This window comes from Corythoichthys intestinalis, chromosome 11 (assembly GCF_030265065.1).
Source record: "Corythoichthys intestinalis isolate RoL2023-P3 chromosome 11, ASM3026506v1, whole genome shotgun sequence".
NCBI classification, from domain to species: domain Eukaryota; kingdom Metazoa; phylum Chordata; class Actinopteri; order Syngnathiformes; family Syngnathidae; genus Corythoichthys; species Corythoichthys intestinalis.
This window is the reverse complement of record NC_080405.1, coordinates 16,993,332-17,020,991: the sequence shown is the minus strand read 5'-3', so window position 1 is coordinate 17,020,991 and position 27,660 is coordinate 16,993,332. Positions and strand designations below refer to the sequence as shown.

The window sequence follows — 27,660 nt, the reverse complement described above, 5'->3', positions numbered from 1 at the left end:
GCTGAGCCAAAAGGCAAAGCTCTTGATTTACCAGTCGATCTACGTTCCTACCCTCACCTATGGTCACGAGCTTTGGGTCGTGACCGAAAGAACAAGATCCCGGATACAAGCGGCCGAAATGAGTTTCCTCCGCAGGGTGTCCGGGCTCTCCCTTAGAGATAGGGTGAGAAGCTCGGTCATCCGGGAGGGACTCGGCGTCGAGCCGCTACTCCTACGCGTAGAGAGGAGCCAGCTGAGGTGGCTCGGGCATCTGGTTCGGATGCCTCCCGGAAGCCTCCCTGGAGAGGTGTTCCGGGCATGTCCCACCGGCGGGAGGCCCCGGGGACGACCCAGGACACGCTGGAGAGACTATGTCTCTCAGCTGGCCTGGGAACGCCTTGGGATCCCGCCGGAGGAGCTGGTTGAAGTGGCTGGGGAGAGGGAAGTCTGGGCTTCCCTGTTAAAGCTGCTGCCCCCGCGACCCAACCCCGGAACAAGCGGAAGATAATGGATGGATGGATGGATGTACAATGACAATAAATGCATTCATTCATTCATTCATAACATGCATGAACAGACTACCACGTCACCAAAATACTGAGATTAAGGGTTAAATCCCGGGCTCCGGCCTTGCTGTATGGTTCGCTTTTCCACCCTGTTATAGACCCTACTCACGTGACGTCACAGCCACGCCCCCGCGCCATGTTGTCCGTATACTCGTCATGTTAATGCATTAGCGCTTCGTAAATTCCTCCTATTATGGCGTGTTTTTCTGCTCGTTAACATTAATAATCAAAATGGTGAAGTCGTCTGTGGCGGTCGGTTGCAAAAACAGAGAAGATAGACGGAGAGACTTGAAGTTTTACCGTATTCCGAGAGACCCGGAGAGGAGAGCGAGATTGACTGCTGCAATTCGACGAGAAAACTGGGCTCCAAACGACTACCACGTATTATAGATTATGTAGTAGTCATTTTATATCCGGTAAGATGCATTTAATATATATTTAGAGGGTTTTGGGCTGACAACCACAATTAAGATCATTGCTAGGCTAATCGCCGACAACATACACTCAGACGTTGTGAATGAACTACCTGAAAATATATAATTATAAGGGGATAATAAGACAGTTGTCATACAATTAATTTACAATTTCACTATTGAGGTCAAAAGCCAAAAAATAAATTCAACTAGGGACAATCTGGAGTAGTGCTATCACACTTCATATTTATTACATATTATATATGTATGTAGTGAGAGTGCTATCGCTGAACCATATAAATATTAAAACCCCTAGCTCCACTGACAAATGACATGAAATACATTAGACTTGACAGTGGATGTTAGCAAGAACAAAAGATTTTGAATTGAAAATTTCGTAACTCACCTTCTCGAGCACAAGATTCCTGCCGAATTTTCGTGTACGAGGACCTGTTTCACCCAACCAGCAACGTAGCATTTATAAGCCTCCAAGCTCTTAAAGTTTTTCAAACTTTCGTGAGAATAGGCTGATTTTGTGTGGACAAGATAGTTGTAAATATCAAGGTCAGGCGAAGACGGCGAAGACAGCGGGTCGAAAAACATCGATTTAGGCATCAAATATGGTTCTGGCGAATGGATAAACTGAAGCTTTTCCACATAACGCCTTTTATGCAACGCATCCAATGAGTTTACGGCGTCAGATAACACTGGGGCTTCCATGAATTGCTGTATAACTTGCACGACTAATTGAAAACAATAAGAATAGGTCTAAAAAATACGGACAATATGGCGGCCGGATACAGCGACACGTCATTTTGTGACGTAGGTGAGTAGGGTCTATACATGCGTGTTCTCCGGGGACTCCGGCTTCCTCCTACATGCCCAACACATGCATGGTAGGTTGAGTGAACATTTTAAATTGCCCATCGGTTTGAAATTTGAGCGTTAATGATTGTTTGTCTCTTTGTGTGTGCTGCAATTGGCTGGCTACTACGTATTTCAGGGTCTACACTGCCTCCTGCCCACACACAGCTGAGATATGCTCTTGGGTCCTTGTGAGGAGAAGCTGATGCCTAATGAATGAATACTTTTACTTTTTTAAATATTTTTTGTTTTTGTTTTTTAATTTACAGTCAGTAAGCAGTCGTAACACCCATTTTTACTTGGCAATATAACCTGCATACAAAACAGTTGACCTCTTTGTTTGTCTTTCTATTGAGTCAGTATGCAGTAGTAGTAGTACCAATTTTCACTTGGCACTGAAAACCTGCATACAAAACAGTTAACCTGTTATTAGACACATTCAGAGTGCTCATTCTGAAAGGGAAAAGGTAACTAACTGACACAGAGTACTGTAGTAGGAAACTAAATTTGCAAATTACGATTAGGACTGTCACTTGACTTGAAGAGTGTCACAGTGTATCACAGATACTGCATTCCAAGTCACTTTATATTGCTGGACAACTCTCTGCAAACACTGTCATTGCAGAGCACCTTTGCACTACTTCTATTCTTGCAAGACGAAATGGCTCTCCATACAAACTAGTATGTATTATGTTGTAAATGTAGTTTTGCTATGGTGGTTTGTTTCTTCTGCTATTAGAATGCCTATACATACAGGTTACACATTCCAAGTGTGTTTCTAACAAACTGACTGTGATAAGGCAGGACTTATATGTACATTAAGACTCACTGATAGTCGCAAAATGTCAAGTTTATTCCTTTACAACGTACTCATTTATATCTTAAATTGCAATTGAAAGCACTAGACCTCTAATCCATTTTGGCTGTGAGGGCTGACAGCGAATGATTGCTGATGCCCTCCCAGTCAAAATGGACTGGACGTCTACTACCATCTATGGCACAGAAACATGATCATTAACAGCCAGACTCCCAGTTTACATGACTTGGATGTCTATCGTTGTCTATGGCAGGCAAATGAATTAAATACTATGAAAATTGTTGCGAACCTTTCATGCACAAATTATGACTTTTTAATTTTTTTATCCTACAGGGCACTCATTTAACTCATCGGCATAGTAAATCCCGGGCTCTGTTCTTATGTGTGGAGTTCGCTTTTTCCCTATCAAACATTGATTTTCTCCGGGTACACCGGCTTCCTCACACATCCCCAAAACATGCATGATAGGTTAAGTGATCATCTTAAATTGTCAATAGATGGTTGTTTGTCTGTTTTTGCGCTATGATTAGCAGGGAGAAAAGAATGAACGTTTATTCATTTGCCCCTCCCAGTCAAAATGGATTGGATGTCTAGCGCCGTCAATGGCGTGCAGTTAATTAAAAACTATGAAAAAAAAAAAAAAAAATTAAGAACATTCCCATGGGCTCACCACCTTTGGGAGGTTCCAATGAAGTTGGGTACACAGGCAGTTGGGTGGCAGCTAAAGGAGGGGTCCTTGGCGGTCCGATCTTGCTGAAGCTGCTGCCCTCGCGACCTGAATATCAGATAAGGAGAAAATGGAGGGATGGATGGAATTTCACAATGTTTTGTCTTCTTCTTCTTCTTATGATTTTTTAAAATAATTATATGAAAATAATCATTATTATATTTTTGTTCTATAAACAAAAATACATGATTATAACTGCTCATAATAAAAAAAAAAGACTTGTAATTCTTAAAAGATAAACGTTATTATGAGTTGAAATAATTTGATATTGAAACCCCTCTTGATGTTTTCGTTTGAAAACAATTTGTTGAACTAGTAGGTCGCCATTGTTGTTGACGTCACAGGGCGGGGACGTCACATAGTTACTCTGCCAGGCTTTCAGAGTATGAGATTAGCGACATATACATGTCATCTGTTCAACCCTTTCGATTTGAACCCGAGAGGAACATTAATGAGCATGACAACACTGTCGAAGTTTCACAAAACAAGCAGCAAAAGAAAAATGAACAGGAAAGAAAGGATGAGATGAGACAAGAGTAGGAAAAAAATGTTCTGCCAAAATGTGCTACACAGGCGAAATGTGCAACAAGAGGTGAGTTTGATACCCAAAGTACCACTGTGTGCTTTCAGCCTGTTTTGTTTAGATGCATACAGACAGAACATAATAAAGATGCCTTAAGAAAACACTTAAACGTAGTAATATGTAAAAATAAGGGTGGTTTAAATATGCTACATGACTAATGTGGTCATCAGATCAACATTCTGCTTTAAAGCTACCACAAAAAAACACAATGCTTAAAAGTATGAGCGAGAAACACATGCAAAAAGTATTTTGAGGCAATGAAAATGTAATAAAAGACTCAATAAAAACACAAATAGTAAGTACTCGCCGCTTTTAACCGATGAGCGCATGTGTTGGACGTCTTGCAGCATAGAAGAAATAGCGTACCGCACACATGCTATTTTTAGACCGTGACGTCGCATCGTAAAGCGAAAGTAAAGCCGAAGTGGGACATTATAGACCCGCCCTCGCATAGAAATAACGTAATTTGTGCTACTTTTCTCCGGTAATCTTTCAAAATCGAACATGCCGATCACACATTGCTTTTTTGGAACTTCTAGAAACGACTCTAGACATTACGACACATGAAGGATGTTTTCTTCATGCGTTTCCGGAAACCAAAAACTCGGGAGGAAAAAATGTGAAGACCGAATCAACTTGCGCGGACTTTAACACCAGCTCGGTGAATCCATTGACATTTAATACGCAGTAAACATTAATTTTTTTAGTGTAACGTCGTGCCGTACTGCTTCTGTCTGACAATGAATGACCTGAAAAGAATTACAATGGTATCTGACTGCCACTGTTACAGTTTCCGATACCGATAAAAAAGCTAAGGCTATGCTTAGGTCCGCTTGTTTTTTTTCGTCTTTTTCAGCCTTCGACACTCAAGCCATCTCTTTAACTGAACATTTTTATGTTCTTCCACATCTTTGCCAGTGAATTTGGCACCAGGCACATCATTTTCGGAGAGAATAGGTAGGTTTAGCTCTGTAAACATCTCCTTCGTACACGATCTCCATTCATTTCCTATTACGGACAAACGGAAGCTTGTCCCTATTTAGCAACAGTAGCTAATGTCATGAATATTAATGAGCGGAAGTGACCTGTTGCTTGCGGTACGCCATTGCAGTAACCTGGTAGTATTCGTTGAGTTACAGTGACATCTATGTCATCAACCCGAGCGTCCGTAAAACATAGCACCCTCTCAGACTATACTTTCATACTTGCAAGTCACTTTTAAGATTTTAACTTATCCTGCACTGTAAAGGGAGATGCTCCACAATATCATTGAACAACTGTATAATGACAATAAATTCTATTCTATTCTAAAGTCTTTAAGTCCGTGGTTTCCTTTAAGTGTCAACTTTTTAATAGCTGTCCAATGTAGTTATCACTGTCCCTCAAATGGTTAGTGTTATTGGCAGCCATAACCGGAGTGTATTTCTGTATATAATTGCTTGATTTGATCTTTTTATTAATATTTTTTATTAATTTATCATTTTATTTATGCATAAAATATACATTCAAAAATAATAATTAACAACATAAACAATGTCTTTGAGAACTAGCGTCCACATATGTGGACGTGACATTTTGGGTCATGGTGTAGGGGCCATTTGTAAGCGTATTATTGTAGTTTACATGACCCAAAATCTAATGTCCCAATCTATGGACTCCAGGTCTTTAAGTTTTTTTTTGTCTGTTTTTTTTTTCTTTTTTTTCTTGTAACGACCAAAAATAATCTTGAGTTAAATCAAAGCACAATGGTTGTTTCTAATGATATTTTCTCGGTTCATGTGTGCTTCACCACCAATATGATACTGACCAATCGTACTGAGAGTGAAGCAGTGGGAAGCCAATCAAGCTGCAGTTTGAGCCGGTAGCCCCCCCCCTACTCGTGATTACGTACCCCCTTGTCGCGACCCCGCCCCCTTTGTCTCCGGCGTGCGCTTCCTCATTCCCGTGACGTTGAGAGCCGTCACCAATTGGCTGGCACTTTGTGACGTAGGCGTGATGTCGGGAATTCCTCTCCCCGCGGAGCTCCGTGAGTCGGTGAAGCGGAGCTTTGGAAGGAAGCAGCACGTACTGTATCCACGTGAGCGGGGGAGGACAAGTTGACAATGTTTTCCGGGCCGCACTTCCATCCTCCCGCCGACGCCGCAGCCTCCATCTCTGCAGCTATCTTCACCGAGTCGGGAGATGAGTTGCTGGGTGCTACCTTCACGTCTCTCAGCCAAAAGCTAGTAAACGAGCAAACATGGTCATCATCATCCGCATTTGCTGTTCTTAAACACTACATCTGAGAAGTGTGACCGAGCCCGCCCGACATCCACGTAAGTGACTGACATTTTCAGTCCATTTTTAGTGTCTTCCAATGATAAAACATGCCACTAGTGTTAGCTCCTTCGTTGTGGGACAAGGTCGAAGTGTTACTTATGTTACAAACAAAGATATTGCTACATTTATTTCTACCAAAGTGACACAAAAAGGTAATTTATATATCGAGAACACATTTGTTTCTCATAAAAATGACTCTCAAAGCTAACATGCTGGAAAAGTTGTGTTTGTGACTTTTTTTTTTGTACCCTTTGCAATACTGATACTAATACTGATTTCCCCATAATGCAACACAGGTACATTGTATCTACCCACTGTTTACGTATATGAATGCCAGGTCTCACTTTAAAGTTGATTTTTCTTCTTCTTTTTTTTAATTAAGTAGTAGTATTTAGTCACTGCCATCGACGATGATAGCTGTCCAATTCATTGCCACTAGGATAACTGTTTGTCAGTGCTTATATTTCTGGCCAATGACAGCTTTAGAGATCCAATCAATTTTGACTGGGAGGGTTGGCAGTGATCATTCGCTTCCTGCCACTCAGTCAAAATGGATTGGAAGTCTAGTGTCGTCAATGGCAGCCAATTAGTTTAATGAGTGCCATATAAAAGGGTTAATTGTTGGGTATATAATAGTTAAACCACCATTTACATTCACACTGAAGCACAATTTGTGCAATGTTTTTAAAGGTTGAAAGGACCAAAGCACAGTTTTCATTAGAAAAATCTCACAGCACAACCCTAAACAAAAATGTCATAACAGGTGGTTGTGCAGGTATGTACTTTTTGCCATTTACAAGTAATGGAATAGCAATTAATTGTTGTTGCTGTTGCTATATGTTGCAGGTATAGATAGATAAACAAAGCACATTTTTTTCTGCAAGTGTAGTAATTTTCTGACAAATTGTGTGAAAATTAATACATTAATGTGGCATGCCTGATAATCTCTTACGTACACATTTAGTGTACATGCTGCAGGACACTGATTTAGAATCATTTTTGTTTTCAGTTAACGTAATGTGTGTTGTTTTGGATTGTGGGTGGATAATACCAAAACAAACATTGCATACTCTTGAGAATAATATGTACTTTAAGTACGTCCAGTACCTTCACCATGTTTCCTCACTGTCCGATTCTTTCATCGTGATGACCATTTCATGAACCTTCTTGTTAGCAACATGTGGTGTGAAGTTATCTGTACTTTCTGACTTGGTCTTGACGCAGCAAAAAGCTGCCAGGCGAGCAGAGGGCCCCGCTTCTTTTCTTATCTTCAGACTCCCTTCACTGCAATGAATAGTCTCACATTTTTAAAAATACATCTGGAGAAAATGGCTTCCATATGGCCCACATTCACATGGTATAAGGAAACACTAAACATCTCTTTATGAGCTCTAGTCTTACATACGTACTAAATTGTTTCTTGTATGTAATTGGTATGAAAGGTTTCCTTTTTACGATACTAGTAGAACAGGGTGGTAACTTGCCACCTTGTGACATGTGGGCTAGGTTCAACTCTTGAGAGCATGTGATGTGGCCCATTGTGCAAAAATCAAAACTAGACAAAATTTCAAGGAACTGTGATGAAAAGAGCCTTGAACGGCATTAAGAAAAGGTTGGGTTGGGCAATACAGCCTTAATATTAAAAATGCATTTGTTCATTATCACTGTATTTCCCCCACCCCACTTTCACTTACAGAAGAAACATATCACAATTGCATTTTTCAAATCAAGTTTTACATTTATTTTTGCACTTTTGAGAGTCATAGAATATAATGTTTGAAATGTCCCCAGTATTACCTTCCATCAATGACCCAAAATTAATGACTGCTGTTTTTTTTTTTTTTTTTTTTTTTTTTTTTTGACAGATGTTACGAAAATAAGTGATTTTTCTTTTACAATTCTCAAATCTTTCATGTCTTTCCAACTTCATTTTCTAATTTCTAACTGTAAAGATGGAATGCGATCCTAAAGAAAATACTTAAAAGTACATTCTGTACTTGGGGGCAAAAGTTATCAACGTGTCTATCAATAACTGCGTTTCATTTTATACATTCATGGGTACAGTGTCTTTGCAGCATTCATCACAAATGACTCTCTGATTCCCTTCTACTTTGGCGTAGTGAATGTCACGAAATAAATTGACCAAAACAAAAACTTGCAAATCACTGACTGCTTTGGGAAATTAATTTACAATTAGTTTAGTTGTTTGCAGCCATGTTGTTAATGTATGTAGTGTATATCACCAAATCTGACCAACAAATATTGGATCAAATTGGTCAATAGCCCAACCCTCTAGTAAACATTTGTTTAATTTGCAGTACTTTTCCATTAAGTCAGGATTTAAACTGTACTCGCATTCAAGGAAAAAAACTCCCCATCTCTTACACAAGCAGCTCATACGGCCTCTCCAGAACTCCTGGGGCCGTTCTCGAGATGTCTTTAAATAGATAATCGCTTAAGTTTTGTGCAAGACAGCCGTCGTGACCCTTGTGCAAGGTGATTCCTCAAAGTCTCAATCCTGACTCAGCACAACACTTCTCGAAGGCTTAAAAGGAAATGCAGAACCCGTGGAAGACACTTTTCTATTTGCCACCTCTTAAATACGAACCAGTGTTGTTGTTTTTGCAGCCCTTTTAATTTTCATCTTAGTCTTTTGGATGATAATACGTATTAGTCTTAGTCATTTCAAAATGTGTTTGTCTTCTAGTTTTTGTTGACGAAAACTCAGACTAATTTCGTTTTTAGTCCACGTGTATTCAATATTTTCATCTATATAATTCCAAAGTTTCATTCTAATCATAAATAAGTAAAAAAAGGTTCCAAGTTCCAGTTATTTTGAATGAACATTGACAGTCAAACACATATTGTAGCATCTACAAATCAATCACGTGATAATATACTCAGCAGGAAAACAGCACATTATTTTCAATTAATTATACCCACCTGGACGCCACAAACTTATGTAAAAAAAAAAAAAAAAAAAAAAAGTTGTGCGAGACTTACTTTAAGAGGACTCGCGTTAGCAATAGCCTAATGCTAATGCGAATGTGAATGTTATGATAACGCTACGAGTTACATTTAATGTGTGATGATCACTCAGCACAGACCTTGAAAGGTTAAACCAACATTACATATTCTTTTCATGCCAAGATAAGAAGGCAAATCTTAGTGTGTGTGTCTCAAAACAAGCAATGAGGGGACTGGAGCGAACACTAGTGAGTGAGTTGGGGTGGCTCAGTACGTCAAATGAGTGACACAACCAGACACTGCTATGATGCAGGTTAACTACACATAAAATGTCAAACAATGTGAACATGTGACAGAAACAATGGCTCATTTTCGTCTTGTTCTCGTCTTGTCAGACAAACTGGCATTTGTATTGTTATGTTTTAGTCTCCCAAGAAGAAATTGTTCGTCGACGAAATATTTTCATTATAACATCGTTGACAAAAACAACACTGATATGAATGTGAGGAAAAAACTCAGAACTCAAATAAGGTGTTTATTCCACACTGCCCAAAGCTTTCATTACTGTTAGAAATAATTAGCTCTTTTTATTTGGAGACAGTCTGTTTTCAACAGTTTGGATTGCCATATAATTATTTGCATAATTATACAAAACAAATGCCAGAAAGTCACAGCTCGAATCACCAGAAATACAAGCAATCACAACATGGCAATTTAGGGTCTGAATAACACATTCATCAAGAAAGTCACAAGGAGATGTTTTGATTTTGCTTTTCACAATGTACTGTCTTTTCATAGAGTTCGCCATGTTTCCCGATGCCCTGGAAGCGGCTGGGCGGATGGAGGGCCTGCCGATGGCCTCCCTCCAGCCATCGTCCGAGCTGGAGGAGGAGGAGGAGGAAGAAGAAGCTGAGGTGTTTGTGGAGCGAGGGCCAAAGAAACGGGGTCGCTACCGGCAAAGCATACAGCTACTGAAGCCCTTCAGGATAACACACAAGTAAACGACAGCATTCTATCCTACAGCCATCCTTTTCCCACAGACTGATGGAATATGTGATTTATTTACTGAACCATATTTTTTTAGATACTTAACTCATTCATTCCTATTCACATCAAATCCATTTGACCTTGGAGGCCAGGTCAAATGAATTGGACATCTACTATTGACAATGTCATTGAATGTTTCATTTGTAATGCTATTCCAAAAATGTGTTAACCATAAGGAATAATGAAGGTTTATACAAGTGCCGTATTTTTCGGACTATAAGTCACGTTTTTTTTCCATATTTTGGCTGGGGGTGCGACTTATACTCAGGAGCGACTTATGTGTGAAATTATTAACACATTATGATATCATTTCACATGTTATTTTGGTATTTTGGAGTGACACTGATGGTTTGGTAAACTTGTTAGCATGTTCTTTATGGTATAGTTATCTGAATAACTCTTAATAGCTGTGGCCACGTTCGCGTTCTGCCTTTGGCAATGTGTGTTCAATTATATTATTGACTTATTTATATTGTTATGCATGCTCTTAGTTTGTGGCGCTTTCACGCCCTCGCATTTGTTCACTTGAAGAGCGCTCACACGCCAGAAGAAGATGGACAACTACGTAGCTGTGAGTGAATGGGCGAGTTAGCAATAGAGAAACACGGCTGCGAACTTACGTTCATTGTTTATGCTTTTAAAGTATCTCTACAGAGGCAATGCCTGTGTGTATCATTTCTGTTGTTGTTGTGTGTTTTCGACCCGCGATCGGACACTTAGAGCCAGTTGTGTGGTTGTTTGAACGATGTGCTAATGCTAGCGAACACATGCTAACCATTTATGTCATTGCTGTAAGAGCACCTAATTATTATTTATTTACGTTGATGCGAACCTGTTTGGTATCGAGGACCAAATTGATTCAGCAAATTATACGGACGTCCAGCATCGTCATTTGGGAGTTTGCTGTATAGCAAGGACCGAGCCGTAGCGTCCTGGTGAGGACAGTATATTCGCATTTCGTTGTTCATGCACTGTACACTGTACATTTATTCAGCATGTTGTTCTCTATTGTATTTTTATATTAAATTGCCTTTCAAGATGACATATCTGTTCTATGTGTTGGATTTCATCAAGTAAATTTCCCCCAAAAATGCGACTTATACTCCGGTGTGACTTAATATATGTTTTTTTTTTCTCTTCGTTGGGCATTTTATGGCTGGTGCGACTTATACTCAGGTGCAACTTGTAGTCCGAAAAATACGGTGTATTTATATAGCGCCTAATCGCAAAAGAGTACCAAAAGGCTTCATAGGCACTTAGTTGACATAAATCAACGACATACTCGAATAATGACACCCTCAACGGAGAAAAAGAAAGACACTTTGCGGCGTACAGATAAGGGATTCCCTTCCCTTAAAATCTTCTCACCTTCTTAGCAGCATTTGGAACATTCTATTGAAATGAGTTTCACAACAAATCTACAAAAGACCAAAGAAAATACAAACACCCAGAGTTGATCTTAAATTATGTATTTTGAGGTACAATTAAATTTTGCATGAAAATGAGACATTGCATGGCGGGAGTATCTTTTGGAAAAAGTCCCCCAAAAGCCGGATATTGAGCAAATGCAAAAATTAAACAATGTAAAAAAAAATATTTTGAAAATTAATGTTCCTCTTTGCAATCACCGATAGATGTCAAAAATGGGATGTTTGCTTTCTAATTTATACCAACTTTTGAGTATAAGGATGGATCTGAATTTAAAACAAATAACATTTCGGTAATCTTACGGGGTGCAACTTTTTGGCACATGTCTGACCGGTGCTTTTCGACTCTGCGCTGTATGATTAAATGATGACGGGAGTCAAGACTGCGATGTGATGTGCATGTAATTTCTGATAAAAGTCACAAAAAGACGCAATCATCCCATTAAATTTGGCGATAACAACGTGCCCCTCCCCATCGATGTCCACACAGTAAAGGGGGAGATACCTGACAAAAGTCACATAAAGACTCCCATTAAACTTGGTGTTAACAACGTGCCCCTATTCAAAATAAATTTAAAAAAGAGATGCAATGAGATTTTTATACATGACTACATGCCTAGAAATTACATTGCAGGACCAAATCTCTGCAGGCAAAAGGCACTTACCTTCCCATCGACATCCACACAGAAAAGGGGAGGACTAATAAAGTGCACCCAACCTAAAGGAGAAGGTGCCACGTTAATAACTGATATAGGGCAAACATAGCATACAAACAAAAGTTCCAACTTTGAAGGAGGAGTGACAGAAATAAAATGGAACATAAGAAAAAAACTAATTTTGTGTAATTATAAAATATAAACATAGAATATGTGCTAGTCTGATACCCCTCTTACACATGTACATCTAGATTCCAATTTAAGCACACACAAACAAGACACAGACCACAGATACCTAATCTGGCCAAACGAAGAAACTGTGATAGCAAATAAAATCTTATCCCCAAGTAGCAGACAGTTGTGCATCTGTACGTTCTGTATGCCAAGTGATAAACTAGCCCTGAGCGGCTTTTTTGTTAAGAGCCTGCAAATTACTGCTCAAACATTGCAGGCATTCACCTTGCCTCAAACTCAAATGCTTTCTACAATTGCCAATACAGGCCAAGCACCCCCCCCCCCCCCGCCCCCCCATTTTTTGTATGAGTTCCACGCATCAATGTGGGCGTCTTACCTACCGCCATTTGTCTCTCTTCCAGACACCAGCACCCAGTTGACAATGCCGGTCTCTTCTCTTTCATGACCCTGCATTGGCTCTCGCCGCTGGCCCTGAGAGCCTACAAGACGTCCAACTTGTCCATAGACGATGTGTGGGGGCTGTCCTGCCATGAAGCCTCTGAAGTCAACTGCCAAAGGTGAGCTCAGTGTGGTGATGATCGAGGCACCGAACATGAAATGCTGACACAAGGGTGTGAGGCGAGAAATGGTCTGCAGGTAAACTCAAAGAGGGCTCGCTGAAGAAATGTTGCACAATTATATAATCCTACAACTATAGAGTATAGGAAATTTTACTTCAACGTGGCAAGGCAAAGTCTTAGTTAGCACGTTTGCTTCACTGTTGTGTGGTTATAGGTTTAAAATTTGGCTCAGGCCCACCCATGTGAAGTATGCCTCTTAGGGCTCAAATACACCAGATGCATCTTCGTTCTGAGTTCGGTCCAGCTCCGCCGGAGCCAATCAGTTCCCATTATATCCTATTGTTCTGCAGCGTCAGTGCTCCGGATTGACTGCGGACCATCTCCGGCATGCCGGAGCCCGCAGGATGGTTTATGCTATTTTCTATTTTTGCCGGAGACGCATCCGTCAAAATGGGCGGATCCAGGCCTGGAGTCAACAGCCCAGTGTCTTATTCACGGTTTAAACACCAGCAAACACGGACGAAGAACGTTTCATCATGGAGGTTGGAATGTCACAAAGTGATTTATGATGCAGCAGATCATTGTTATTTTAGGGACCGCATTAAAAAGGAAGCTGCAAGGTGTCCTATTATGTGTGTTTTTTTGGCAATTATATCAAACACACGACATGCTGACAACTTTGTTTTTATTAACACACGGTGCTAACAACACTTCCTCAACCTGTCGCTCTCGGTAGACTGTCTTTGTTACTCCCGCATCACATGAACAAAACAACATCACCTTAGCGTGCACTTCAGGGTGCCTCGGAAAACATCTAATCAGAATATTACACATGGAACGCCATAGCAGAAGCTATGAGGATGGACGGGGTGTTTTTATGCAAGTCATGTAACTTAAAACAGTAATTAAATAGTGTCGCGAACTCATGGTGAAAGCAAAAAAATCGGAGAAAAAATGTTCAGTCAAATCAAGCCCACCACTCTCTCTGCTTCTCTGATGAGTACAGACTCCGCTTGTTTGTGTTGTTTTGAATGCCACATTACGATGGGACGGAGTTGGCGGACTGCAGCCAGCGCAGCCAGTATGTTTTGCCTGTTTTTGACGTACTGCACAGCACGTAGTCAACACAGCCGTGCCGGACCCGAAACGAAGATGCGTCTGGTGTATCTGAGCCCTTATCTTGTTCATTTTTAATGGGTTCAAACCCATGCAAGTGAATATGATTGTGATTACCCTTAAGCCATGCTTCAGGGTAAGCCCAGGCCAAAACAACAAACAAAAGGAATCTACACTTAAACCCCCCCTGTTAACTAAACCCTAATCGTGAAAAAGAACAAACAAAAGACAGGCACTAACCTATCTTCTTACACTAAACAAAACAGGAAAAAAACGGGTTTAACAGAAATGGCGGCTTACCCCTACTGCTTCAGTGCTCTTATTTACAGTGGTGAACAAAAATGATCCAATAACAAATAAATACAAAAGACCTCACCAAAAAAGCGGGAGTGTAACAAAACAGCGATCAAACGCACACGAAAGTGAATGGCGAGCAAACAGCTGGCGAGGAGGACCGCGGCACGAATGCTGTCAAATGCGACCTCCCAGAGCATTGACTGCGGCAGGTTTATGAAGCTTGGCGCCTTTTCGTTGTGGCCAATCAGCGGCGGCGACATCGTTTGTCCATCCGGCGTTTATCAGCTTATGTCACCATGGGAGTGGAGGCAGCCAGCTGACGGAGGTGACAATCAGCTGACTGGAGGCTTCTCAAAATAAAACAACAGCTAAATGGCCAGGGCCGTCACATGAACCGATAAAAGGTGTGCAAAGTCAGCTGGGTTTGGTTACAGCTCAGATGGCACCGTAATGAGGACAAGCGGTGTGAAAGAGAAGAAAATGTATTAGATTGAAGCTCTAAGCTAAAGTTCACGATTTAATGGTGGAAGCACAGATATTAAAAATGAAGAATATTATGCATTAAAAACATCCAATCGTTGGAATTTCAGCTCATTCTCAACACCAGTGTTGACCTAGTTGTTCATTGCTCTAGAAAAATATTTGCTTTAGTTCATTCACTCTCCACTGTCGCATTGGAGATAAAGAGATTGAAGTTGCTTGTTCTAGTTTAAAAAAAGGTCCCCACAGCAGACCCTTTTTATGTTTAGTTTCTGCTTTGGTTTTGATTTCAACCAGCTTAGTCTTGACTAGATGAGTGAATAATCTTTTCAACTATATTATATGTGCATGTTATTTACTAGAGGTGCGACAATTAATTATTTAATTGACAACTAATCGATTAGCAAATTTACAATTATTTCGATAACCTATTAATCGTTTAGGACCTTCTTCACCTTAAACTTGTCTAAATTCTTGAAATTATAACATACATGTAACTTCTCAGTTGTAAACATTTTTGTTAAGTCAAAGTAGGACATGAACAAAAATCTGCTTTTACTTTGGAACAATTCACATTTTTGCCAATTTTTGAACACCCTACTGTCTAAACTAGCTTCTTAATAAGGCTGCAACAACTAAACAGACATAAAGAGCACGTGTGTAGGACTCGTATCATGTTTATATTATACACACTTTCTCAACACAGACAGTTGCTCAAGAGAAAAAAACACATGTTTTACCACCACCAGACACACTAAACACACTGGTGTTAACTCTCGTAGCTGGTGGGAAACGTTCATGACAGTGTTTACCAACCTTTAATTTTGTAAAATGCGAAATCATATTGGAGGTATTGCCTACTCGGAAGCCACCCTCCACGAGCATGTTTTACATGTCGGTTGGCCCTCCCCCTCGAAGCTGCGGCCGTCTATAACTTATCTGACCCGAAGTATTGCCATACCAGTGATTTCATTTTCTTGGATGGTAGAAAAAGTTTAGGAATCTCACCTCCTACAGCCATTGTGTAGTACAGCTGACTCACTGACACTGAGCAACAACCAATGGGGGAGGATTGAGCCTTGCAGCTGTAAGCGAGGGAGTTCTCCCTAACTTTTTGGGACATTAAAAAATAGCTATATCGTAGGGACGGTATGACGGAAAATTTTTGCGGTTTTGAAACCTTGACATTTTCATACCACGGTATACCTTGAAACCGGTAATTGGCACGTGTCTAGTTATTAGTGATTGTCAAGGTATTATCAAGTTAAATTACAGCTCTAGTTTTTTTTTAACATGAATGACAATTTTGTGGTCATAGACTTGATTAGTAACAGTGCCCTTGTCTGAAATTGAAAATTCGAAATGGAGAAGCTAACAGTTGTTGGTTTTTGTATTTAGCACACTTGGCAGTTTTTTTTTTCTCTTTAAACTGATGTGTCATGATGACATCATGTGCGTGTCAGGAAAATCACAAGGGGCAGGATTGCAAAAATGAAGATAATACCCAATTTTAAAGTTGACATCTTTCTTTAATGTAATACATCCGTGCCAACCATTGCCGCCCAAACAAGCTACAAGTCTTGAAGGCTGAGAAGGTTTTCCACAAGGCTTAGGAGTGTGTACATATATGGGAATATTTGAACATTCTTTTGGAAGTGCATTTGAGAGGTCACACACTGAAATTGGACTGACTGATTCTCCACTCTAATTCTTCCATAGGTATGCGCCAGACTTAAATAATCTAACGAAAAAAACTTTTTGGGACAATGAAACATCAGTGTTTTACTTCATGTAACTGTCTTAATGAAAGTTTTGCCAATAATTCCCACGGACATCCCTAGGTTTACATTACATTAACTTGTTATTGCAGCAGGGTATACGCTGACAAAATTGAACCCTCGCCATTAAGAATGGAATAACACTTGGATTTATATACGGGTCGAAATAGGTGAGCAAACGGTGTGCATACTTAGACAATTGCTTCTTTTTGGGGCCATGTCCCAACCTTTAGTAAAGTTTAGAAGTTGTTATTGCGAACACAACTGTATTCCCTCATGGGTGTAATTGGTATCAACCCACAGCAAAGCTGCTTTAAGAGAGCACCAGAATGAAACACGATTTGGCGTAGAGAGTTGCAATTTAGTGGTGGAATTTAATTCTAAATTAATACCGAACACTGATGCGAAAAGGATTTAGTTTCCATTCCCAGTGTATCAATGCTGGGATGAACCATCCATTCGCACCATGCCTCGTGCCTCACGCTGTCAGCTCTACAGGATTGATATTTATGTTTTTTTTTTCATTTTCAACAAATATTGGAAGAAGCCCTGCTGTGCTCTCCCAGTTGTACTTATGAGCAGGCCCGGAGTGACTAATCGGGAGCTTCTGGACGATTCCAGAAGGGCCGGCCGGCCAGATGGGCCGGTCCGCGTTTTATTAAAAAAAAAAAAAAAAAAAAAATTACACTGTTATCATTTTTTGTTTGGTATTTATTTATGACAGTGTCACTGAGTATAACTTACATTCTGTTACCGCTGTCCCTGTGGGCCGTCTTAAAAAAAAAAAAAAACAGTATTATTTTTTTTTCCAGACTCATCCTCACGTGTGCAGACGAAAAATACAGCATGCAGCTCCGCCCCCTAATTGTAGTCTGTATTGAGCCAAATTAGCTGCTATCTCGGTGCTCGGATGGATAAAAAGAGCAAGGGTGGCGCTGAAAAATAAGAATTAAAAAGAGAAAAGCACTCGTGAAAGAATCGGCAAAATGCGCGAAAATAGCTAATTTTTTTCATGCAACGACCTTGCTGCCTCAAACTACAGAGGATTACAACGAAAGTGGTAAGGCCAGATGGCGAATAAAATGCAACTTGCATCGTGTGATACGACAATATGTAATTGTGGAAACTTTGGCTTCTTGTAGCACCTCACAAGGGATATGTAGCAGCAAGCATTAGCCATAATGAACACACCACAGGTGCAGAGCTGGAAGGTAGGATTGCCATGTCGTTCAGCGAGTGAACATTAGAATTAATATAATCAATTACGTGGCGTTTTTAAAGTGGAAATGGAAAATGGATAATAGTATCATTAGAAGTTGTTACAATGTGCAATACGTATTCTTTATTTTTTATATTGTTATGTTGCTATGTTTGTTTTATCTGTAAGCACTCATTTTGTTAATATTTGATGTTGCAGAAAAGGTCTTATTTATTCATTTATTTTGGGGCTGCCAAAATTATCGCGTTAACGGGCGGTAATTAATTTTTTTAATGAATCACGTTAAAATATTTGACGCAATTAACGCACATGCCCTGCTCAGACAGATTTAAATGACAGTACAATGACATGCCCACTTGTTAATTGTGCTTTATGGAGTTTTGCCGCCCTCCGCTGGCGTTTGGGTGCGACTGATTTTATAGGCTTCAGCACCCATGAGCATTGTGTAAGTAATTATTGACATCAACAATGGCGGGCTACTAGTTTATTTTTTGATTGAAAATTTTACAAATTTTATTAAAACGAAAACATTAAGAGGGGTTTTAATATAAAATTTCTATAACTTGTACTAACATTTATCTTTTAAGAACTACAAGTCTTTCTATCCATGGATCGCTTTAACAGAATGTTAATAATGTTAATGCCATCTTGTTGATTTATTGTTATAATAAACAAATACAGTCCTTATGTACCTTATGTTGAATGTATATATCCATCTTGTGTCTCATCTTTCCATTCCAACAATAATTTACAGAAAAATATGGCATATTTTATAGATGGTTTGAATTGCGATTAATTACGATTAATTTTTAAGCTGTAATTAACTCGATCAAAAATTTTAATCATTTGACAGGCCTAATTTATTTTTCAAATGTATCATTTAATATAGTTTTTTTTAAAATCCATTTTTAAATTTGTTCAAAATATGTTGTGTTGCACTTGTTAAAATAAAGCCACCTTGTTAAACAACCATGACCTGCACTGAATTGGAATACACAGAATTACAGTACACGGCTTTAGAGAACACTGAACTTAACACGTGTATGCATAATGACATAATTTTAAATGAGTGGGCCGGTCTGAGGCATGAAATTCCAGGGCCGAAAATGAGTCCCACTCCGGCCCTGCTTATGAGCAAGATGAAGGCGAAGCTTGCGCTGGTCAAACATTGAAAGTGGTGAGAGAAAAGGACAGTGATGGCTATAGGCTTAAAAAGAAAAGAAAAAAACCTGCAGAACCAACATGTGGGAATTTGCTGTCGAAAGATTTCTACTCTTGGTGTCCATGCATGTGTTTGCACTCTGTGCTCAGTTTGACACTGGCACTTTTAATCGATGGACATCCAGTCTCACTATAGCACTAGCCCTGGGTTGTTCTAGGGATGGTGGGCAGCTAAGAATAACAGCGATTAGAGATTAGAGCCAGAGTTAGCGGCTGACTTTGGCGGTTATGTCATTAACTACCACAGCCTACTATGCACTGTGTCCCTCAGTTGCTGTCATTAGCTTTCATTGACTGGAGAGCACCATCTCTAGCGATAAGATGACTACCTGCTGAACTGCAGCTTAAAGAAAAAACATCTGAGTGGTATCTGATTCCAAGAATGAACTTGTCACAAAAATGTCAATTGCGAAAAAGCTCTGAATATCTGTTATAGCAAGATCCTCAATTGTTACTAAATCCGCCAGCACTCCCCACGTCGATTCTCACTGGCTTTCATGAGGCTCTGAATTGTTTTTCTAAAGCTTCATATTCTTTACTTTTTAAAAAAAATTGTCACTGTGTTTATGTTACAGCCACGAAGCGCTAACAATGATAGTTCGAGCAAGTAGTAACGAGGAGGCAGCAGCATACCTGCAGTCGTGGACGGACAATAAAAAACAAAATCCATACCAAGTTTTGCTTCCATGTTACACATGAATTATTGGGCTATTATTTATTTATTTATTTATTTTTAACCCCTCCCTGTTCAGCTTTTTAAGCGATTTTAATCATGATATAATATATTTTTACAACTCTAAAAATTCATTTGTACCACTATATACTGCAATGTGGAAATTATCTTTAACTTTATCTTTGAAAATTTTGACTCAATATAAAGTTGCAAAGTCATCATGTTAGAGTCAATCGTAACAAATGATTATCATCTCTGTAAAGCCGGAATTTTTGATGTAGCAGCCCAAATGTGCGTCGGTGACTTAAATAGAAAAGTGCATCTCACATGGTCAGGGTTGGGTGATGATGACATGCAGGGTGCTGCAGCAAGGAAGGATTTAGTTTGTGTTGCCATAGCAGGAACTGTTATGCAACCCAAATGCACAGCAGAGACGATGGCGAGATGGGGGAGAAGAGGAAAAAAAAAACTCACCCTGGGAGAGTTGACACTTGCTAGTGCCCAGCAAGGTGTGAATCTTGAATGCTGCGTCCCAGCCAAAACGCCTTTCAAAACATCAGCTTGACTGCTGGCTGCTGAGAATATTTCTTTTAAATCGTCCCTGTGTGTTGTTGCCACAGTGCTCTTACATTCATATTATTGTGATTTTGAATGTGATACCATACATTTTACACCATGTGTTGTTGTCACATTGCTCTTACGTTCATATTATTGTAAACTTAAATGTGATACCATACATTTTACATCATAATGGTGGTGTTTAAACCAACTACATATGGTTGGTGCACACGGCCAAGGGCGTAGGTTTGCATAGGGACAGTAGGGACATAACACTAGCAACTTGTCAAGATGCTCAGATTGTTCCCACCAACTTTTAAGCAACCTTATTTGTATTTTGTATTATATGATGAGTTCAGTTATATATAAGTCATTTAGAGTGTCTTCCCTTATATTGTAAGGTTAGAATTAGGCCCTACCATTAAGTGAATTATCTTCATTATGTACAGACTTACATTTATCCCTTTCCACTTGCTGAATGTGCCGGTTCATTTTTTTCCCCCTCAAACGCACGTTTGATTGGCTATTTATTTGACCCCCCCCCCCAACCCACCCCCTCACGCCACACAGACAAATGTGCACATGCACTCTCACACAGCCCCGACAGAGTCATGTCGACAAAATGCCACCACCTCCGCGTCCTTCAAGAAACAACGAAGTCAAGCTAGCCGTCCCTCATTTAGATCGTTGTTTGCGCTATGTGCATTACAGTAATGCAACGCAGTGGTTTCAGAGTTCAAGTCCCTTTATTAAAAAAAAAAAAAAATGGGGCGCTATTCACAAATTGGTCCACTTCAGGAGGACACTGACATGAACATGAACATGAAACGACACGTAAAAAAAATCTGTAAAATGAAAACACACACCAGAATTTCATGTACTTTGGTTCGAGTCTTGGGGCTGTCTAGTATGCCTCAGATGTAGATCGGTCCTTGGATACCTCAGATTTATTTTCATTATTTTTTTTCCCAAATCTCTTTTATATTACAATACTTTAGTTTGAGTCTAGGGTGCCCTAGTGTCCCCCAGAAGTGGACCCATTCTTGGATAGTTCGCTGTTTTTTAATACACGGACTTGCACTTCAAAATGTTTCTCCAGTAGCTTTTGAAAACAAGGTTTGAATCGAACGTTGCATTACCTGAACAAATACCCATAAAAGTTAGCATAAATCAGTGCAGATTTATTTTGCATTGATCATTTAGCCTATCAATTAATTAGGTTCATATTCATGAAAAATGTAGCCATGACCCCCATTCAATAATCTGTTTGGTCTTATTAATGTTCCGTCCCCAGCAAAAAGTGCAAATGCTAGTTATGTTGTTATATCGTCCCTACCAATGTTGAGACAAAACCTACGCCGATGCATACAGCATATTGAGAGTTGTTTCTCCCGTGTCAAGCAGTGTTGTCATAAAGGTGCATGTTACTCCAGAAATAGTTATGTTTCAGCTTCATTATTATTTTTTAAAAATTATTTAAATTAATGATATGTTCCCTATGCTAAAATCAATATATTGCGCATCTTTCAGCTATAACTGCAACATCTTTTTTTGTCCTTTCGAGTCGTTTGACGTCAAGTAGTAATTATCAGGCTGCGCAAGAGTCGGTTTGGTTTAATGTTCTCAGTCTTTGATTGGTTTTTAATAAAGTCGTTAGGGTGTAAATTACTCTCTGTGGCGGCCCCGTTGCTGCTGCTTGAGTGAGTCATTAGTAACCTGGCCAACATGATATTCCACGCTCTTATACAGAACATTACACGGCAATAAAAGTGCATTAGACACGTCTTTAATATTTTAGCGTGTAGCTTTCAAAGTCTAATTACATGCTTCATCATTCATGGAAGTCAGATTTTAAAGTACGGGTCAACTTTATGTTAATTTCTGGATAATTGCTGTAATTTCTCTTGTGTGATTTTTGGTCTGCATGATTGCCTTTTAACCTAAGCATGCCCCCTATTGTTTCAGCTGGTGGGAATGTTAATGAGGAATTTATTTATTTATTTATTTTTTAACGAAACTTAACTTGTTTTCAAGAAATGAAAAGGCAGACAATTAAGTTGGTAGGGTAAACTTAAAGGATGTGGGTCTGGTAATAATACGGCCCGCCACATCTTTTCATCATGTGGACATGCAATCCTGAAGACAAATGCACGTATTAATACATTATGTTACTTATGCCTATACTCCTAAAAGGTTACTGCTGTAAAACATCACTGCCCAGTGAACAGCAGCCAATTTAGTGCATTTTCATGAGCTCATGCTATGTATAGCATCATTAAAGTAAATTAAGATCAATAACTTTATTGCTTCAGTCTGAGTTTGGAGTCGATGTCCTGCTGGTCATTTATTGGTTATGATAGGTGAAATTATGAGTGTTTCTGTTATGTGTTCCAGACTGGAATCGCTGTGGCACGACGAACTGAAAAGATGGGGGCGTGAGGGAGCGTCCCTGACAAGAGTCTTTATGAGGTTCTGCCAAACTCGAATGCTGGTGGCCATCTTTGCCCTCCTTCTCACAATGGTGGCAGGCTTTGTTGGGCCCGTAAGTACCTCTCAAATCCTCTGATCCCATGATACTTGTGCTGATCCGGCAAGCAGGCTTTCCAGCATTTTTTGGCTTTGCAAATTCCCAAGTTGGTGTTTTTCTCCCAATTATCCCTTCTTATGCAGCCAAGAGACAACAGGCTAGCGGAACGGGTGTGACAAAATATCAACATGGTAATATACGGTATCGTACTTCGACATCGATACTTTGCATCCCTAAAGGTTATCAATATGCTCATGCTGAGATATCGTTTTAAAAGGGTGTCAGTGTTAAAAAAAAAAAAAAAAAAAAAAAATCATTCATTCGAAACCAGCGCATTCAGTCACTCTTTCTGATTCTCACTGCATTAACAGTTAACATTTTCTGTTCATTTTAGGAGGGCATTTACAGGTCACTTCCTTTTGAGTTTGAGTCACTGCCTGTTTATTCCCGGATAACTTCCTGTTCTGTGACCCAAAATCAACAGCAACCCATAATACACTCTGAAATCAACTGGAAGTGACCCATAATATGCCCCAAAATTAGTAGGAAGTGACTGAAAATCAACATGAAATGGCCCAAAACGACCTTGTTGCCTGGCATTGGCTGCTACTGGCAGCCATAGAAATGGGAGGGGCCCATTTGAAATGCGAGGGGTTCATCCGCTGACACCCTCCCAGTTCATATAGCTTGTACGTCTACTAGTGATGAACTTAAAGCAGACGGTTGAAGATAGCATGTTTTTCTTTTTATTAGTTGTTTTGAAGAATTATTTCCTGACCAATGTATCGATAATCGTATCACTATACCGTGAGATCGTTATCGTGAGTTTTGTATCACGAATCGTATAGTATCGTGAGGTACCAAGAGGTTAACAACCCTAGTTACCAGGGCTTTAGAAAATGAAACACCCATTTGCCATTCCTGCCTTCTAGATGAAAATCGCTACTATACCTCAAGCATCAAATTTTAGCTCAAATATACAATATGTAATTAATAGCTTATGTAGCGGTCTGCATTTTTTTTTTACTTCTCTTGGTACGTACTTTAAAAAAGTGACTGTAAAACCATATATTTGTACGGTTACTACACTGCTTTCTGAAATCTTTTGTATTGTGAACAAAACAGCTAGCTGTTTTTTTTTTTCATCAAAGTACATCATGTGTAAACTTGTTTCTTTTTGCTGCCTTCAACCTTAAGAGGTTTTCAGTTCTAAGATAAGGGCTTAGTTGTCTGGCACAAGATTGGACTGAATGTGTTTGCTGTACCTTATCAGATATTATTATCTTCCACTGAAAATACCACAAAACAAACAGTTTTCATGTCATTTGATGATTTTTCCTTTACCACATTATGTTTATTATTTGAACTGGGACTATTATTTGACTTTCTCCATTCCCATTTCCCAGGCGATTCTGGTTCGAGCCCTACTGGAATATTCCCAGAGCTCCGAGCACAGCGTCAAGTACGGCCTCTGTTTGGTTGCCGGGATCTTTGCCATGGAACTGATGCGCTCCTGGTCTTTGGCGCTCATGTGGGCTGTCAACTACCGCACTGCAACTCGCCTCCGCGGAGCGGCTCTCACATTCGCCTTCAACAGGATCCTCCGCCTTCGCAGCACCAAAGACATCAGTCCCGGCGAGGTAGAGCAGAATCATTGAATTTTCCCTCGCAGCAGAGCACCAAAGGAAGATGATTGAGGCGGATTTAATTTCTACTCTTATTAGGTTCCATTGCCAGTGAGGACAGAGGCTGTCTAAGCTTTAGATGAGTCCTCATATAACATTGGCATTTGGGATTATGGATAAACTTCTTTTTTTAATATTACTTTAAACTATGGCAAGCGCTGTAGTCTTCTGCATGAATAGAATTGCAGCATGGAGGCCTGAATAAAACCTTTAATAATTGAAAAAGGCAATGTTTTAAAGAACGCTGTAGTGTTTTCTGCTTCAAATTAGTCCACTTCCAGTAGATGTAATTGTCTACTCTTGATCTTTCTCTTGCAAAGAAAGTGATAACACACACTTTATCATGATGCTAGCTTAAAAATAGGTCGAGTAAATTGCACTGTCAGCTCATGTGATGCTTTTGTCGTGCATTGTTACAGTCCAATGTCTAGAGTTAGTACTTTGATGTAATTTCTATCTGAAATTTCAAATGTCCCGCTGTGTTCTCTTTTCAGCTGATAAACATCTGTTCCAGCGATGGCCAGCGTCTGTATGAGGCTGTCTCAGTGGGCTGCCTGCTAGCTGGGGGGCCCCTGGTGGGCATCCTTGGCCTGACCTACACCACTTACTTTCTTGGTCCCACCGCTTTACTGGGATCAGCCATTTTCATCATCTTCTATCCTACCATGGTACGATGACGTTATTATCCCATTCCTAAATAGTTTGGTTTAATTAAACCATCTCATTTCATCCTACATGCTCAACTCAAAAAAAGAAATCATTAGCTTTTGATGAAATCAATTCTCTGTTCGCTCTGTAGCTATTTTTGCATTAGTACTCAGACTGTGCCCCCACTGGTATTGATGTGAAAGCCATTTAGCCATCCAGGCCCTCCAGAAGAACCTGCAGTGCAGCTTAATGTGATTGTGTCTGCTTTCATTTCCTCTACCGCTTCTTATTTTTCTTGTCATCACCCCCCCTTCCTCTATCCCTCTTTCTTCCTGTCTGGACAGATGCTTGCGTCAAGACTGACAGCGTATTTCCGCAAGAAGTGTGTGGCGGTGACTGACCAGCGCGTGAGGCTGATGAACGAGATCCTGGGCTGCATAAAGTTCATCAAGATGTATTGTTGGGAAGATGCCTTTGCGCAGAACATTCAGAGTGAGTTTCCTGTCATCGTACGCCAATGATTTCCTGCTCGCGCCCTGGAACGCAAAGGCATGCTGTCACATGCTAATTAAGCTTGGCGTCAAATAATTTCAGCAGCTGTCCGCGAAGGTCGCAAGTAACGTAAATTTATCACCTGGAAAAGAAAGTCATATCCGTTTAAGTGGACCAGCAAGATAATCCCAACCATAAATCCATTTTCATTAGCTCGTTTAAATCGTCCGCCTGTGCTGCCCGCTATCGGAAAGGCCAGTTTGAATCCCTTGGCCTCAAGGTTAATTTGCATGGTGTTAGGAGCCTTATGATACAGAGAATGAATGTCGAGGATGCTCTACTTACGCATGAATTAGTGACGGCCTTTTCTCACCAGGACCTTTGCTGTAGGTTATTGATAAGGATCGTTTGCCCCTTTTAAATGCTATTCTCAATTAGTCTGCTGGGGCTTGTTTGAGTGCTGAGGCTGTGATTACCAGTTTTAATGATGATTAATCACAATTCAGTCTAAAAAAGCCACCTAACTCCACTGGGTTGCAGAGTCATGTAGAAAAGATTATCACCTTGTGCTTTTCAATGTGGTAATTGTTTTTAAAACTTTGGGTCGAAGCAGCACAGAAATACAGTAAATCTGTGATTTTGATTTAAAAAGGTCTTATGACCAAATATGGGCTTGGTGTCTTTCCAGTATTCATTTTAGTCCACGCGGGTATAAGGTTATTTGCAGATACTTAGTCTCAGAAAAAAATATTTTTTGCACCACTCTTTAATTATGAAATTAAGTAACCATGTAAATCCTTTATCTGCCTATTATTGAAAATGTCTGAGCAGGCTCTTCTGAAATTTGAAAATTGTGTCACCATATTGCTGCTAATTAGTATAAAAACCACCCTGAAAATCTTCCACTTTCAAGCAATAGACTATACTGCTTGAAAGGATGTCATGTCAAAAACTAAGGTTTGATGGGTGCAAAGACTTGCGTTACCTAACAGCATTAGCTTCTGATAAGCACAGCATGCTCTGAAAAGTGGGGGCTAAGGGATATTTCTGTTCGCTGATTTTCCGCTGGATGAGCCACAATTGCAGGTTCACACACTAGTTTACAAGTGTAATTCAAGGGTTTGCTTAAGTCATGACTCTACAAGGAAAAATAATAATGTATCTTGAAGGCATAGCTCGATGGCTAATTTCACACTGCAAGGGTAACAATGGGCCGAACTATTATGAATGAGGGTTAAGTAGCAATTGCGCCAAATAGCCACTGTAGGAATGACACGCGGGGATGTAGGGACCACTTATGCCAGTTCTCAGTTCACATCATCAAACCTCTCCTTAAGCACCACCCAAAAAATCCATCATATTTCATATATTCAGAAATAATCATGAAAACGACTTCAAAGGGTGTTTAAACTTAGTGATTCATTTCAGTTCAGATTTTCGGAATTGCGTGTCCATGTCCCCTGTGATTCAATGGTAACCAGTTTAGCACAAAGTTAGCCAGACTAGGATCCTGCAGCCCGTGACACAAAACAGGATTACTGATAAAACTTTAATTAAATTAATTGTGTTGCACCGTGATGACATGTTAGAGGTGACAGTGTTATATAAGCCAGCGTTGACACAAAATAATATATAAAATGATGCTTGAGTGGATGGTCTTAAACTTTACTTTGTGTCTTATCAACAGAGGTGAGGTTAGAGGAGAGAGGAATACTGGAAAGAGCGGGTCTCATCCAGAGCCTCACAGTGGGCGTGGCGCCAATCGTCGTGGTGATAGCCAGTGTTTGCACATTCACCCTGCACATGGCCTTAGGTTATGACCTAACTGCAGCAGAGGTATTTGCTT

At 39.9% G+C, this 27,660-nt stretch overlaps 1 protein-coding gene across 1 annotated transcript in view; it reads left to right on the top strand.

The window, feature by feature from the left end:
• Positions 1 to 5,958: 5,958 nt before the first annotated feature.
• Positions 5,959 to 27,660, top strand: part of wu:fb13g09 (ATP-binding cassette sub-family C member 5) — a 62,304-nt gene continuing 40,602 nt past the window's right edge. Inside the window, exons 1-8 of the mRNA XM_057850724.1 lie at positions 5,959 to 6,264; positions 10,034 to 10,232; positions 12,962 to 13,117; positions 22,857 to 23,004; positions 24,396 to 24,629; positions 25,169 to 25,342; positions 25,667 to 25,814; positions 27,502 to 27,650. Of these exons, the coding sequence (XP_057706707.1) occupies positions 10,042 to 10,232; positions 12,962 to 13,117; positions 22,857 to 23,004; positions 24,396 to 24,629; positions 25,169 to 25,342; positions 25,667 to 25,814; positions 27,502 to 27,650 (1,200 nt within the window). The 5' untranslated portion in view covers positions 5,959 to 6,264; positions 10,034 to 10,041. The remainder of the gene's footprint in view (positions 6,265 to 10,033; positions 10,233 to 12,961; positions 13,118 to 22,856; positions 23,005 to 24,395; positions 24,630 to 25,168; positions 25,343 to 25,666; positions 25,815 to 27,501; positions 27,651 to 27,660) is intronic.